This window comes from Anastrepha obliqua, chromosome 1, assembly GCF_027943255.1.
Source record: "Anastrepha obliqua isolate idAnaObli1 chromosome 1, idAnaObli1_1.0, whole genome shotgun sequence".
Classification (NCBI taxonomy): domain Eukaryota; kingdom Metazoa; phylum Arthropoda; class Insecta; order Diptera; family Tephritidae; genus Anastrepha; species Anastrepha obliqua.
The window spans coordinates 40,131,584-40,147,872 of record NC_072892.1 but is presented as its reverse complement, the minus strand read 5'-3'; the positions used below and the strand labels follow the sequence as shown (position 1 = coordinate 40,147,872).

The window sequence follows — 16,289 nt, the reverse complement described above, 5'->3', positions numbered from 1 at the left end:
CTTTGACCTTTTCCAATAAATAGAGAACTGCTTTCAAATAAGGAATATTTGAAATAGAGAACCTTTCTCCAGAGCAGGTGTGCATTTGAGATATTCAGATCTTTTTAAAATATTTAATTTATGTATGTATTTTTATAATAAATTTACTTATATAATTAAGTGTGCTACTGAACTGAAAAGTAGTAAGAGAAAAAAAGAGTTTGTCGAACAAATAAATGCTTGTTATATTTGAAAATAAAATTTAAATTTATGTTGTTTAATTAATTTACTTTCACTTATATAATAGTTAGCTTAAAATATCAAAAACCAAAGAAAAAGGAAGACAATTGGACTAAATTAGTATCACAATGAAATTATAAAATATGCCTAAATGATCTTAGAGAGCAATTATTTTTTAGGCTTCAATTGTTTATTTATGGTCCACAGTGGGCGCCACACATTGGTTCCGAAGATAATGCCAATGTGGTGAGCAATGTACGACGGCCTGGATGTACGCCTAGATTTTCCCAGTTGATCCAAGAAAGCCGTGCTGTGAGATCTGGAAATGAAATGAGTTATTAATGGAATAAAGAACGAAGAAAATTTTATGAATTGGTTATTGCTTTAAAAAAATGTTTAACAGTAAGAAGCTCCCTTGCAACATGTTTCTAAAAATAGGATTATATGTTTAAAAATATGAAAATATGTTCAATCAATCTTAGAGATCAGTCAAAAAATTAAATTAAATTAAAGTGTCTTTCAAAAGTCACGCCCAGATGCTGTGATTTGTAAAATGATGATGCAAAAATTCAGATTTTTTTAGGTTTCATTATTTTTATTCAAAATACGGCTCTTAACAATTAAACGTGAAAAATGGCATCATTTAAATGTCCACCATAAGTACGTCTACAGGTAAAATCTGCCAAACAGTCGATTCATGAATGCCGAATTGTTGAGAATGTCGAGTTATAGATATCGATAGGTTGTTCAGCAACATTTTGCGATAGAGCAGCAATATTCTCAACAGAGCATCCAGTTTTTATTCTGCCAGTCCTTGTTCTATACTCGACAGAACCAGTTTCTTGAAATTTTTTTAACTTTGAATTTTCGACTCATTCGGATGATTATTTCCATAAAAAAAATTCGAATTATGCGCTAAGTTGTTAGTTAAAGATCGACCATTTTCATAATAAGTTTCGATAATCTTAACGTTTTGTTCTAGAGAGTAAGTATCCATGGTTAAAATTGCAAATCTGTCTACTGGGCAAATGTCAAAGATGGAATAAAAAGGTACCGTTTAGGAATTATTCACTACTGACATGTAGACGTATATTTTGAAATAACCTTTTAAAAGTGGGTTAAATATATATATATATATATAATTAGCGCGTACACCCTTTTTGGGTGTTTGGCCGAGCTCCTCCTTGTATTTGTGGTGTGCGCCGAACGGCAAATATTTTTTATGAGGAGCTTTTTCATGGCAGAAATACACTCGAAGGTTTGCCATTACCTGCCGAGGGGCGACCGCTATTAGAAAAATATTTTTCTTAATTTTGGTGTTTTCACAGAGATTCGAACCGACGTTCTCTCTGTGAGTTCCGTATGGTAGTCGCGCACCAATCCATTCGGCTACGGTGACCGTGGTTTTTACTATCGTTTAATTTAGTTTTTATTGTAGGTAGTTAGTTGGCTGGCAAATTGGAAAAAGGATCAAGGCGAATGGGTTTGGTGGTGAACGAGGACAAACTAAGTAACTTCTGTCATCAAACAAAAAGTCGGCGCACTTGCGTATCTGCACCCATGTCACTGTAGACAGTTATGATTTCGAGGTTCTAAAAGACTTCGTTTGTTTAGGAACCAGCATTAACACCGATAACAATGTCAGCCTTGAAATTCAACGGAGAATCTGTCTTCTAAATAGGTCCCTCTGGACTAAGTAGGCAATTGAGTAGAGAAGTCCTCTCTCGACCGAACAAAATCCACACATTATTAGGCTCTCATCATTACCGTTCTATCGTATGACACAGAAGCTTGGACTATGACAATATTCGATAAGGGGTTAGTTGGAGTGTTTGAAAAGAAAGAGAAAGATTCTGCAGAATATTTTTGGACCTTTGTACGTTGGTGACGGCGAGTATCGTGGAAGCAGTGGAACAACGAGCTGTATGAACTTTACGGAGACATAGACATAGTGCAGTGAATAAAGATCCAGCAGCTTCGTTGTCTGGGTCATGTCGTCCGAATGGATACAAACGCTCCGGCATTGAAAGTATTCGATGCGGTACCAGCTGGTGGTAGCAGAGGAAGAGGAAGGCCTCCTCTGCATTGGAAAGATTAGGTGGAGAAGGGCTTGGCTTCACTTGGTGTGCCCAATTGGCGCCGGTTGCCACGAGAAAGAAACGACTGGCGCAGTTTGTTAAAGATAATGTTTAAAATATATGCTTACGGTCCGATTTGATCCGATACATATGTGAAAAGTAGTGTTTGACCCAAATAGAATAGAATAGAACACCTCAGACTCGTCCGTCACTAAGGTAGGTGGCGCTGTAGTCTCCTTATTTCTACGAATAATTTAACTCGTAATATTACCTTACACGGGTTTGGAGTTAGTGTTAGTGATATTCGACTTGGAAGCGACCATTACAAATACTAAAAATTTCGATTTTTGGCAAAGGAACAGAGAAGAAACCATATAATTTTAAAAGTACATAACGAATGGAGGAGTTTTCTAGAACAAAGTTTTAGTCTACCTGGTCACAGTTTATTTCTTACAGTGGGTCAAAACTTCCCGATTTGGGTCGACATATTTTTATATTACGTGCAAAAAGTATTACTGAATTTTGGAATGAAATTTTTTTGTGCAATATTTTCACCCCGCAACTTCACTTCTTATGGGTAAATTTCACTTTTTTTAAGTCGTAAAAGTTCTATATATAAAATATTCGACGACTGTGTTCTATTTGAAAATATTTGCCAGACAATTAGCGCGGGTTACCGAAGACAAAAAATGGCGTGAAAACAAACGTTTACTCGTAATTGCTAAAAGTTGAACACCAAGTGAGCTGTTTTTGGCTTCGTATGTTTAAAAAACCTCTTCTGTGGGTGGAAAGTTTATGTTGAAAAAATCTCGGTTCATTGATCTGTGTCCTATTTCCGGATAAACAAGTGAGTCTGAAAAAATAGCGCACTCGGAAGTTTGCTATTGCCTGCCGACGAGGACCGCTGTTGAAAAAAACAAAACACCCGATAAACAAATTTTGTAGCTATAACCTGTTTTGGGCAGAAGGATGGCTGACTTCATAGAGAACAATTCATGCGTATGTTTTAATTCGAATACTATGTTTTGTATATGAGACAGGTACACATACGAATTTTTCCTTGAAATATTACTGTATTTTTACGATAACATCTTAACATATTATTTTGACGGCTTTTTTGTCTTCGGTAAGGCCAGTGAAATTTTCTGAAATTTTTTTGCAGAACATTTCAGTCTTAAATTGTCTTAAAAAAAGAAGTCAAAATTGAAAATGGAATGCCAGAAGGTACAAATGATCCACAAAAAGAATCCACGTGAAATTGTACTATAAAACTATAATATAAAAAATGTCTATCAAAAATCGATTTACACAATTTTGTTCACTTACTATAAAATCTGAATTAAAAAAAAAATTGGAAACTTTGATCGACTGTAAACAAAAAGTGAGACTGGCAGACCTATACCTCTTTCTATCCCAAACATTTTGTAGGACAGTCTTAATAATGGGGAATATGAAGGGTCATGGATCAGTTTCTTGTTTAGCTGACGTTTGCGATGACAATCAACAAAGCCTAAGCCTCCTCAACAGGAGAAGAACCTCGACCAAATACCGAAAACTATACTGTTACTATAACTTACCGAAACGCTTATTTTTCGTTTTGCTCTTTTTCAGATAATACATTGAGAACTACAATTTAACTCAAGAAACGAAGAGACAAATTACGTCGATTTAAAAATCTCAATTTTCTTAGGGGCGCCCGTTCATTCGCTCATAAGATTCGCTGTGAATTGGAAGCTTCAGGCGGCGACTCAAAATATTTTGTAAAACGCAAAAAAAAAAGAGGAAGAAAGTTCTGACACTATCCGATCTGTAGAATTTATTCAATAAGCGCAAACAATCATTAACGAGCACCCTTAAAAATCAATGAGATCCCTTGAAGGCAGCTTAATGTTTCGAAGGGTCCATTTGCCCATGAAGATCTCCGGTATAAATTTTACGTTATACGCTGAAGACAGTTTATGTTAGAGCAAACACAATAGCAGCGAGTTATCCGATCAAAACGCCTTTTAAGCAAAATTAAACATCCTGAGGCGCCTAAGATGTTATGGGTGTTTTCTGACGAAAAAAATGTTGACCAAGACCAAAGGACCAAACGCAGAAATTACCACAATGACAGACGGCTACGTGTCAATCCTACAGAGGTTCTGTTGTCATGCACTCGAAGTTTCTAGCCACTATTATAGTTTTAGGTTGTGTGAGCAACAAAGGTCATGCCGTGCCACAACACTTCTTTACTCAAGGATTTCGAGTGAATTCTGCTGTATGTATCGAAATTCTGGGGACGGTAGTGAAACCCTGGATTGATAGCGACAGTCCATACCTGCAGTAAAACTCTGCTGCTTCACACAAAGCGATGGCGACACAAGATTAGATGGCTGAAAATATCCATGACCACATAACATAGCCGCCTAATAAGCATCCTCATCCAATAAGCAACCTCATGACACCATTTCTTTTTTGAAAGCTGCAATTAATACCGTTATGATCAATATGAATAAGGAGCATTAGATTTGGGCATGCAATCGTTTCCGGATCCCAGCTAATGGAAATTTTATTGCAATAAGTTAATGTTGTGTAAAAGTCTCCTGAAGTTTCATTAAATTTTGTTCAAAACATAAGCGAACTAGTTTTACTCTCAAGTTGTCTTTAAATACCCTACGTACCCCTGTACTCGACTACGTTCAAATGGCTAAACAAAAAATTTCGAAAACCTCATCTTCAACTTTTTAGAGTGTTGCAAGACATGGCGAATTAAAGCTAGTTAAAAAAGTAATAAAAAAAGAGCATTTTCTTCTCACTCACCACTTGTATTCCAATTGGCGCGATCTGCCTTAATCTCGCCACGCAAACACTTTTCCACATAGGTCAACGGGTCGTAGTCGGTCTGCAGGACTTCGCGCAGCAGTGAAATATAAGCAATGGCCAAACGCAGAGTATCAATTTTACTTAAACGTTTCTCATATGGAAATGTGGGCACGTGGACGCGCAGCTCATCGAAAGCTGAATTGATGCTACTGTTGAAGGCGAACCACAGACGAACGAAATTTTAAACATTCAGAGCGGCAAACAAGAAAAACAAAGAATAGAAAAAATAAATGTTTGTAATTTAGTAAAAACAAAACAAATTTAAAAAATTAGCTTAAAAAGTACACTTAGTAATAAATTGGGAACTTAATTTGTATTAAAAACTAGTCTTTGTTAAGATGAGCTCGCTTGTTAACGATGCTTCGCTAGTCGCTTAAGTATCATACATATGTATGTAGGTGTGTGTGTAAGTATGTAGGTGATTGTGTGCCTTTAGCATTACTGTGTAATAAGAAAAGTTCTGTAGAAAAGAAAATAGACCATTTAGTGTACCCAGTTGGTGCCGACCTCTGGATGCGTTTCCTCTCGCGTACATTTGCCTGTTGGCGTTGCAATTTGTAAGGTGTTGTGGCTGCGGCAGCAGCAGCAGCCGCTGCGGCTGCATTTGCTGCTGCGGCATTACCATAGCCTACGCTGCTGCTGCTCGCACTGGGACTATTACAGAGCATGGACGCATTACCGCCGGCACCACCACAGCCGGTGGAAGAGCTAGCCGAAGCAAGTGACATGCCCGTTGACGAGTCCAGAAGGTTTTCTGCAAAAAAGCGAAATAAAAGCCACATTGAAAGATAATTATTTGTTATTATAAGAGATATCGATTAAGCTATACCCGTATGATGTAAATATTGTTGTTGCATCTGACGCAAATTGCTTGTACTCATCCGCAGATTACCGCCGCCACCGCTGATGCCACCTGCTGCGCCGGTCACGTGATGCGGTGCACCGGCATACACGCACGACGGCAAATCGTTGATCATGTCATCGTCGAAATTATGAAATGAAAGGTGGCTGTAAGAGGAGGAAGTGGAATGTGTTCTTAATACGGTTACACAGATACGGATGTGTGTGTAGATGTGTGCAGAGTACATTAGAAAATAGAATATTACATAAAATTACTTGTAAATCAAATTTCTTAGCAAGCAGTACGTAATCGAGGGAGGTTATTGAAAATACTTTAAAGTTATTCGACTGGCCATTGCTCCCCTGAATTCTTCGAATTCCTCGATAGGGTTAGGGTTGGGTTAGTTGAAATAAAATGGAAAAGTCACAGTTTAACGAAAAAAGAAGAGGAAGGATGGAATATACCAAGGAGATATTTGCGAAATAACGACTAAGAACCGCGGATGGATTTATGCTACGTGTGATTAAGAAAGCCTGGCTAGTGACTATTATCCAAGCCTGATAGTTCCGCAGCCGCCGTAATCGAATGGTTTGGTACTTATGGTAGCAGCCCGGTGTGACGGGTTCAAAAAATCTATTTTTTTTTTACCTTTTTCGGAAGAAAAATATCTTAAAAATATACTATAAAAATTTCAGACAGAAATTTTCATTATTTTTAAAGTTATAGCTAAAATAATAGACCGCGCCGTAGTGTGTATGAAAGCGTGTGACACGCCAGCAGCAGCTGCTCTGAAACTTTAAACGCGTTTTTCTCAAAACCATGTTTTCGAAATTTCGGGTAATCACTGACTCAAAACTATTCAACCGATTTGGCTAAAAATTTAACCCGTTATTCTAGACAAACATATCTAGATCCCGGAGCTTTACAACATTTAATTTTTTAATAATAAGCTATTTAATTTAAACAATTTATGAAGAAAAAAAAAATAGATTTTGAGAACTTTTTTAACAAGTCCGCCATTTTGTTTTTGTTTTTTTATTTTTATGTATATTTTAGGTTCGGGACCTAAAATAAAGTCTACATAATATTTCAAATGACTTTGGAAGGCTGTGTGTTTCCCCGAACCAACTCATCTTTTTTTTAAGGACTCCACTTTGACGTCAACAATTTTAATCAAATTAATATAAGATTAACTTTAAAAATCTTTTTTTTGTATACCTCAAAATACCAATAAAAACATGTAAGCACTTTAAAACGATCGCATTTTATTTTCTTTTTAAAAAGGATTCATGAATAAACGTCAAAATTTCGGTCGTTACACCGGACTACTACCTTATGGGCACGAAACACCAAAAGGAAGGAAATGTTTTTTCTTGTAGTAGTCATCCCTCAACAGGCAATGACAAACCTCCGAGTGTATTTCTGTCTTGAAAAGACTTCTCATAAAAAACCATCCGCCATTCAGAGGTGGCATAAAGATGAAGGTCTCTCCGTTTTTGGGAAGAGGCGTTCGGCGAAGCAACCAATAAAGGATATCCTCGTATACATACATATATAAATACTATATATATATAACAGATTCGCCGTCCAAATTAAAAAAGTAAAAGCCAAAATGTGTGAACCGCGGAGCACGACAGCTGAGAAAGTGTTACCAATTCAGCATACTTTAGGGTCCGGCACTCGAAGTGTAACCAACTTCAGACAGCTCGCGCAGCTGATGCATGGGCTTCAGCTGTCTGTTAGTTAGCTATATGACTGTCCAAAGTATTTTTTACAAGCGCGCGAAAGCATTTTGCCGAGACTAAACGGGAAAAAATAAAATCAGTAATGAATTTCAAACTTAATAGTGTGATTGCATTATATTTGGCAGCAAAATCACAACCAGCGATTGTTTGTGAGCTCGAGCACCTTAAAATAAATAAAAATTCTGTTTATAACACCATTAATCGTTGCAATGATACTGGTAGCATCGCGAAACGTCATGGAGCTTGTCATCAAAAGACTGCAACGTCACGTGAAATGGTGCAAAAAGGGAAGCAGGGACTTGATCGAAGTCCCCAACGAAGTGCCAATCAAATGGCGAAAGAACTGAAAATATCTGACCGTAGCATCCATTGCATACTGAAAAATTATCTCAAAGGCAAGCCTTACAAGATCCAAAAGACGCATGATCTCACACCAAAACAGCAACAAGTCAGATTTGAGAGAGCAAAGGATTTGCTCCGAATGCGGTCAATTTCCGAACATTGTGTCTTCTGACGAGAAAATTTTTCAAATGGAGCAATTCGTAAACTCCCAAAACGATAAGGTTTGTTTGACCGATCATTCATATGAGAATTTGAGTCATCGATTGGCCACCAGGAGACAGCAGTCGGCATAGGTAATGGTTTGGGCCGCTGTAACCGCAGATGGGTACTCTCCAATCGTTTTCATCGAGGCAAATGCGAAATATTATCGGAAAAGTATTCTGGCGGTTGCTTTAAAGCAGTGGGCAGACTAACATTTCGGTGACATACCATGGACGTTTCAACAGGACTCGGTACCGTCTCACAAAGCCCGAGTGAACCAGGAAGGGCTAAAAATCAACGTTTCGAACTTCAAAATGTCCACACAATGGCTCTCAAATTCACCAGATGCGAATCCGATGGATTATTCTCTTTGGGCCTTTTGGAGAGCAAAGCCCTAACTAAAAGATTCACCAGTCTCGAGGCGCTGAAAAAAGCCATTGTCCGCGAGTGGGCCAAAATACCTGCAAATCACATTCGGCCAGCTTGCGACTCGTTTCTGAGCCATCTCAAGGCCAAAGGTGGTCATATTGACCAAAAGTAAATTGATTTTTAGTTTTGTATTATTTTCACACAAATTTTACTTTGAATTGAATAAAAGTAATTTTCCAAACTAAATGTATGGCTTTTTTAATTGGTTGCACTTCGAGCGCCGGACCATGTATCTACCGCTGTTGTAACTCGGAGTTATGTTGAGCCTCGCCGCATGACCAGTTAAGACCCTCACCACCGAGTTTCAATTTTGTTAGCTGAAGAAGCTCTCTTAAACGTCTCAGATCTACTTATGACCAGAATAATTACGCGACATTGCATGCCAGAGCTATCGCTGAATTGTCCTATCCTTTGTCCTAGATCCGACAGCAGAGAGCCAAAAGAACCACTCCTTTTCTGTATTCGGAGTAACCATCTCGAAAATGCACTGCCGAGCTGAGATGCGTCTAGTCTTCTAAGATGAATTTTTAATAAACTAGATCGGATGACTTTTAAGGGCAAGCTCAGTATTTTAAACAGTTATCTTACATATACATATATGTTGTTAGGAGTATCTCTGCCAACTTTGATTTAGTTATCTTTACTCTCTCAAACAATGTGAAAGCTACACTGTCACTTGTTATCTCTATCGCTCAAAACTTTGCTTAAAAAAAAGGTATTTAGGCTCGGAGCAATGCAAGGAAAAATAATATTAATAAAAATAAGACAAGGATTTGCTCGATGGGGTTAATAAGTTCATGGGCGTTGTAAAAGCGCTATTTTCATCTGGACTTTTGAAACCAGGAGAAACCTCTTTCACGGGGCTGCAGCTAAACATTGTGACCTAGAAAGGCGAATTATATATATTTTCCCTATGTTCCACCTAAGAACAAGATATTGTGCGGTGTGTATTTTATACGAAAATTTCTTGGACAATTATCGCAAAGTTTAATTACCGATTACATTGTGAGAAAAGAAAGTGGCACAGAGCACGGGAATAAAGTTTGTGTAAATCCATCGCCTTTACCGCAAATACCTTCTACTCAAATATGAACGAGACGTTATCAATAAAACGGTCCGCGGATGACATATGGCAAAAATAAATTTTTTGTTTTTTGGTAGGACTGTTATAAGCTTACATGGCAAATTTCAGCGTGATATGTCACATAGTTTGTTTTCTGTGCTACTGTAATCAAGTCAAGCTCGAGTGTGTTCGTCGAATTTAACGATGGAAATTCAAGTTGAACAAAGAATTTGTCTGAAATTTTGTTATTCCAACAAAATTTCGGCTTCAGACGCCTTAAAAATGTTGCAGACAACCTATGGGGGCTCTGCTCTATCGCGTGCACGTCTTTTCCAGTGGTACAAATCGTTCAAGGAGGGCCGTACATCAACCCAAAAAACCACGCCAAAGTCGCTCAAAAATTAAGGTTATGCTGACTGTTTTTTTTTATTACGAAGGTGTGGTGCACTCGGAGTTCCTTCCGCAAGGCCGATCGGTTAACGCTGAATATTATTTAGACGTTTTAAAGCGTTTGCCCGAGAACATTCGTCTTAAAAGGGAGGAATTGTGGGACAACAAGTCATGGTTCTTGCATCACGATAATGCACCAGCTCACACATCACGTCTTGTTCGCGATTATTTAAACAAAAATAATGTTAATATCGTTCCGCAAGCACCGTATTCGCCTGATATGGCTCCATGTGACTTTTTCCTGTTTCCCAAGCTCAAGTTGCCGCTCCGTGGAAAACATTTTGAGACAATTGAAGTCATAAAAGAGAATTCGAAGAACACACTCGAGCTTGACTTGTTTACAGTAGCACAGAAAACAAACTATGTGACATATCACGCTGAAATTCGCCGTGTAAGCTTATAACAGTCCTACCAAAAAACAAAAAATTTAATTTTGCTATATGTCATCCGCGGACCGTTTTATTGATAACGTCTCGTTCATATTTGAGCAGAAGATATATATTACAGAGACATTCCCTGCTGATGATGAAGGTGATTTGGAACCACTTTGCACACGGTGCTAACCATTATAAGATAGAGATAATGATTAAAAATTTTAATACTATATGACATTTCAATAAAATAAAATGAATTAAGTTTGAACACAAGTTTATTTTAGGCTTCTCTATGAATTTCTCTGAGACATTCGAAATAGTTTATTTATTATTATTATTTTTATTAACTAAAATCGATTTCTGTCTACCCATTTACGGGTGGTGCGCCAAACAGCATCTGAACCTTCTCAATGCTCCTTATCATTCAGCGATCAGGCGTAGCCTTAACGCCTTCCCAACGTCTCCTAACAAGTGCATTTTAGCTGAAGCTGGTCTTCCATCTATCACTGGAAAATGTCACATAACCACTCTTAAACTTATAGCCAAATTTTCAAGCACCAGAAATAAACTTCTTTTCAACACATTTAAAACCGCTTCTCGGCATAATCGTTCTTTCAAAATTTTGTCCGACATTCGTCGTTCCATCTACAACTGCAACAAACGCGGTATTTCCTTAGCGGCATCTTGCTCGAAAATTAGTATTCAGTGTTCCTGGAAACTCCTTCCTGCATCAATAAATGTCGACCTTCATGCTTTCCGTAAACTTAACACAAATGCGATAGTTTTTGTTTTATGGAAATAATTTATTCGCAGTCCTTAAAGGGTTGGGTAACGATTTTCACCGATGGTTCAAGTACTGACCATAGTACAACTTTTGTTGTGGTAGAGAATGACGGAAGCCTAATATCCAATGGTTGGCTGACTCTCAATAGCTACATTTTTCCTGCCGAGGCGTTGACTATCCTCCAAGCGTCAGAGTATGCAACAAATAATAAGGGCAAATTCCTAATATGTACAGACAGCTTGTCAGTCTTTCTAGCGTTAAAAAATATCTTTTGTGGTAATCAGATCACTTGTTGAATCAGGGATAAATTAATAAAATATCCTAACAAAATAAAGCTTCTTTAGATACCTAGCCACATAGGAATCCCTGGATATGTAAAAGCTGATGCAGCAGCCAAAAATACATATTCCACACCCCCTCCATCACTTTCGATACATTTTCCTCGAATGCCATCCTTAAAACTATCATCCTTCAATCTTCCTACTTGAAAAAGGTTGGATGGTCTCAATTTAATCATCCCTACACCCTTATAAACCCTGATTGTAAATAATCGCTATTCCCAACTTCCCTTTCCAAACACCAAATCACAACTTTCATACGTCTGAGACCCGGTCATACTAAACCCACACTAAATCTTCTCCTCGGCTTTCCTTCCCGCGCTTCCCAGTTTTGTGGAGGGCATCTCTCAATCCAACACATTCCAGACCTCTGTCCAACACTAGCCACCAAACGGACTACTGCATTTGGAACTATGGTACCATCAACTCTATTAAATAATGCTACCTTTGAAAATGTGACTAAAGTATACAATTATATGAAATATACCATATTTAAAATGTACAGTTAGAAATAAGTCATTTTGTAATCATCATCAGGCACTGAAGGCCCTAGAAGCCAGAGTGCTAATTAAGTTAGACGGTTTTTCATGAGAAGCTTTTATGAGAAATACACTCAAAGGTTTGCCGTTGCTTGTCGCGATGCGCCCGCTATTAGCGGAAGCTTTCTCTATTCATGTCCGGGGTTTCGAAATCCGATTCTACCAAATGATAGTCTCGCCCCAAGCCATTCGGCTACCAGATCCGAGTAGGTTTGTTTATGGGCTTGTGCAATTCTACAAATGACGTATGCGCGAACAAATTACAACATCCCATAGCTTAATGAACGTACTGCCAGAACACTCGTTAGAAAATTCTGAATGGTTTCTTCTCTGTAGCTAAAACTCCATAGTGGAGAATACAACTCTTTCTGCAGCGCTTCATAGTTACGGGAGCTTCGTAAAATGTGATATGCATTTAAAAACGTCTAGCGAACCTGTGCTAAGTTCTCATTCCAATTATAAATAATTGGTACGTATGCTACTTAGTAGGAGTTTCACCATGCTTCTCCTCCCAATCGGAGTTTTAATGTCGACATAGAACGGAACATGAGTTTTATGAGAAATACACAGGTAAGCTTGCCATTACCTGCTGAGGGGCTGCAGCTATTACATATAACAGCTTTTTCTATCAAAGGCTGTTTAATCCGATTATCCACTTATATGGTTCAATTACTTAATTGAATAAACAAAGGTAAGTGCACATCGAGCATCGGCTCTTATAAAGTTTCACGGTCTACATTTTAGAAAAGCTGGAAAATTATAGTGATTGTGATCGAAATGGAAGCATTTTGGTATCGGCGATCACGTTAGCAAGTAATATTACCGCGGCTCGGGAAACACGCCCATCTTCGTAGAGGAGTCAATGAGTTTAGAGCGCGTGTCTGTTTGGTGTGAACTTAAAAGCGGCGACATTATTGATTCAGAGGCAGGCCACTTAGACGTACCATTTAATTTTTTTGGCAGCAGATTTAATAATTGGATGGGAGCAAGTGGACTCTTTGTCCCGCATAAGTCCTTCAACAATAGATGGTTTGTACTGTATGTTCGATAATCCTTTTGGAGATATCAGCTATCCTCCACAGTTCAGCCATTTGACATCGTTAGAACGTTTTTGTGGTGTTCCATTAAATATCGATGATCGAAATGATTCATGCGCTTAAACACAGTTTTGTCGGCGCTATTGCTAAAATAGGGGACAAAATCAGCGCAATGGAGTTGCGAAATTGGTTTAAGAAGGTGGACTACTGTAGGTCCAGCTGAAGTCGTTTTTTGAATGAAGTTATATTCCATTATTTATTGGGAGGCTAGTCTTTCCATAACAACAAAAATCTTTCAAAATGATTAAACTGTGTTTTTAGCTCATTTAGAAAGAAATAAGCCATGATACATCACCCGTTATAACCTGAATTAATCAATTGTAGGCAATATTTGTTTTTGAAATACATTCGCGACAATAGATGTATACACATTAAGGTGCGTTACTCTCCATATATGTAAAATAATATGGGTACTGTTTTTCAATCGCAATTATTAAATTTGTTATAAGATTAACATTACTATCAGTATTAAGACTTACGAAAGCTAGACCGTTTTGAAAGTACTTCCAAAAAACTCATTACTTTTATTTCGTTGATAAAATTTTTAAACATTTTTATGCCGACCTTTAAAGATTAAATTGTTATATTATCAGGGGTGATTTTTTTTCAAAAAAATATTTTTAGAAATTAATTTTATTTATAAAAAAGTCGATTTTCGGATGTATTTTCAAATTTCTTCGGCTAACATCAATCTTAATAATTTCACAGAAATTTTAATAAAAAAAATGTTCCGAAAATTTAGGCGGAAGCCTTAAAACATGATACATTTTATAGCTCCGGTGGAAAAATCAAAACTTTTTTTGGAGGGTTACCCTAATGTACACATACATATATATGCATATATATTTATCAATTTATACGTATTTAGATTTTCAAAAATAAATTGAGTATTTTTAAAACTTTGTGTTGATTCACAAATTCATATAACCACTTGTATTGCTCGTATTAACCTTATAGGTGGTGAGGATGAAGAATCCGGCAATTGATTTCGTGACATTTTTGATCAGATGACAGGTATTGCTTTTCGAACTATATGTGTTTATAAGTAGTTTATTAAAATTCCTTTGTAGAATAGTTTGCACTCAGATTAAAAATCACTTTCAAATAAAGTATATCCAGTACACCGCACTGCACAACCGCACGCTAATAAGAATTTTCACAATTAAATCACATCCTGTGAGCGCGTATCCTTTTATACAACAATTGGTCCAACTGAGGTGTATACGCTTATCATTGTGGAATTCCAAGCTCTGCTCTACAATCAAACGAAAATCTGAACAAATCTCTGCATTTGATATGCTGAGCCTGAGGAAGCCAAAAGGATATTCGCGTAGCCACCCTTAGAAATGTTTGCAATGATGGCACAGATTTCGATGTGCATAGCCTTTGCACAAGCATACATACACACATCGCCATTGCATTATAGGTAAGCTAATGGGCGGAGCTAAAGCCGTTTCAATACCGGGTGCTATTGCAAGCAAATGAAATAGTTGTAAAATAGCTTGGTATGAATGGGAAATTATTTTTAATTGATTCGACGGTGGGAAATAGTTGCGAAACTGCGTAGCGAGATGATTCCTTAAAGATTTTTGTTGTTTTTGTAATAGTATAAAACATTACCCTGCATTTTTTTGGAATATTACTGAGGCGAAAGTCCTAAGCTGGATAAAAATTCGAGTATTTCCGATAACGTAGAGCCGCGTGTGCTGAAAATGTTCTTTAAGAATCTTCAGCTTTGCTTTTAATAACTACATTCAGCAACATTCAGACAGGGTGACTCGCTGTCGTGTCACTTCTTTAACCTGATGTTGGAGAGGATCGTACGAGCCGCACAACTTAATCGCTCAGGCACAATTTTTTATAAGAGCGTACAATTGCTGGCGTATGCCGATGATATCGCCATCATCGGCCTTAACAATCGCGCTGTTAGTTAGTTCTGCCTTCTCCAAACTGGATAAAGAGGCAAAAACAATGGGTCTGTTGGTGGACGAGGACAAAACGAAGTACCTCCTGTCATCAAACAAACAGTGGGCGCACTCGCGTATCGGCACCCTCGTCACTGGTGACAGCTATGATTTCGAGGTTGTAAGAGACTTCGTATACTTAGGAACCAGCATTAACACCGATAACAATGTCAGCTTTCAAATCCAACGTAGAATCTCTCTTGCCAACAAGTGCTACTGAGGCAACTGAGCAGTAAAGTCCTCTCTCGACGAACAAAACTAACACTCTACAAGGCTCTCACCATGCCCGTCCATCCGATGAGGCGACGCTTGGAGTGTTTGAGAGACAGATTCTGCGCAAGATTTTTGGACCTCTGCACTTTGGCAACGGCGAATATTGCAGGCGATAGAACGATGAGCTATATATGAGCTTTACGATGACATAGACATAGCGCAGCGAATAAAGATCCAGCGGCTACGTTGGCTGGGTGATGTCGTCCGAATGGATACAAACGCTCCGTTCTGAAAGTACTCGATGCGGTACCAGCTGGTGGTAGCAGAGGTAGAGGAAGGCCTCCTCTGCCTTGGAAAAATCAGGTGGAGAAGGACTTGGCTTCACTTGGTGTGTCCAATTGGTGCCGGTTAGCACGAGTAAGAAACGACTGGCGCGTTTTGTTAAACTTGGCCAAAATCGCGTAAGCGGTTATCGCGCCAATTAAGAAGAAGAAGTAAAAATGCCTCCACGTTTTTTCGTTTTATTTGTATGATGAAGTTAATATATTCGTCGTTTTAACTACCTTTGCGCAAATAGTTTCGAGAAACAATTTGACAACCAGAAATGGATCGTTAGAATCCCAGATTTGCTATTACATTCGATATTGTATTGAGTCCATAGGTAAATAGCACATATTTTTCCTGCATATTCTAAATTTTCATTTTGGTCTTAGTTGTAGTGAAGAAAGCAGCGAATTTTATTTATTT

General features: G+C 37.9%; 1 protein-coding gene across 3 annotated transcripts; it reads right to left on the bottom strand.

Annotated features, from left to right (window-relative positions):
• Positions 1 to 259: 259 nt before the first annotated feature.
• LOC129253121 (protein dimmed) lies at positions 260 to 14,587 on the bottom strand. 3 transcript variants are annotated; one of them, XM_054891379.1, is made up of 5 exons: positions 14,316 to 14,587; positions 5,992 to 6,170; positions 5,643 to 5,916; positions 5,100 to 5,311; positions 260 to 538 (listed from the first exon to the last, which is right to left on the bottom strand). In XM_054891379.1, the coding sequence occupies exons 1-5, from the start codon at positions 14,360 to 14,362 to the stop codon at positions 414 to 416; spliced, it is 837 nt and encodes a 278-aa protein (XP_054747354.1). In that variant the 5' UTR covers positions 14,363 to 14,587; the 3' UTR covers positions 260 to 413. The 3 variants fall into 3 exon arrangements, with proteins under 3 accessions (XP_054747354.1, XP_054747355.1, XP_054747356.1); XM_054891380.1 differs by having other exon boundaries at positions 5,655 to 5,916; XM_054891381.1 differs by having other exon boundaries at positions 5,670 to 5,916.
• Between the last annotated feature and the right edge of the window lie 1,702 nt (positions 14,588 to 16,289).

Bases quoted from the DNA above. Each gene is read 5' to 3' on its own strand.
- LOC129253121 (XM_054891379.1), bottom strand. From the start codon at position 14,362: ATGTCACGAAATCAATTGCCGGATTCTTCATCCTCACCACCTATAAG. The intron at 5,917-5,991 runs GTATAGCTTAAT...GCTTTTTTGCAG, and splicing joins ACAATATTTACATCATACGG to AAAACCTTCTGGACTCGTCA. The intron at 539-5,099 runs GTGAGTGAGAAG...TTTCATTTCCAG, and splicing joins CGCCAATTGGAATACAAGTG to ATCTCACAGCACGGCTTTCT.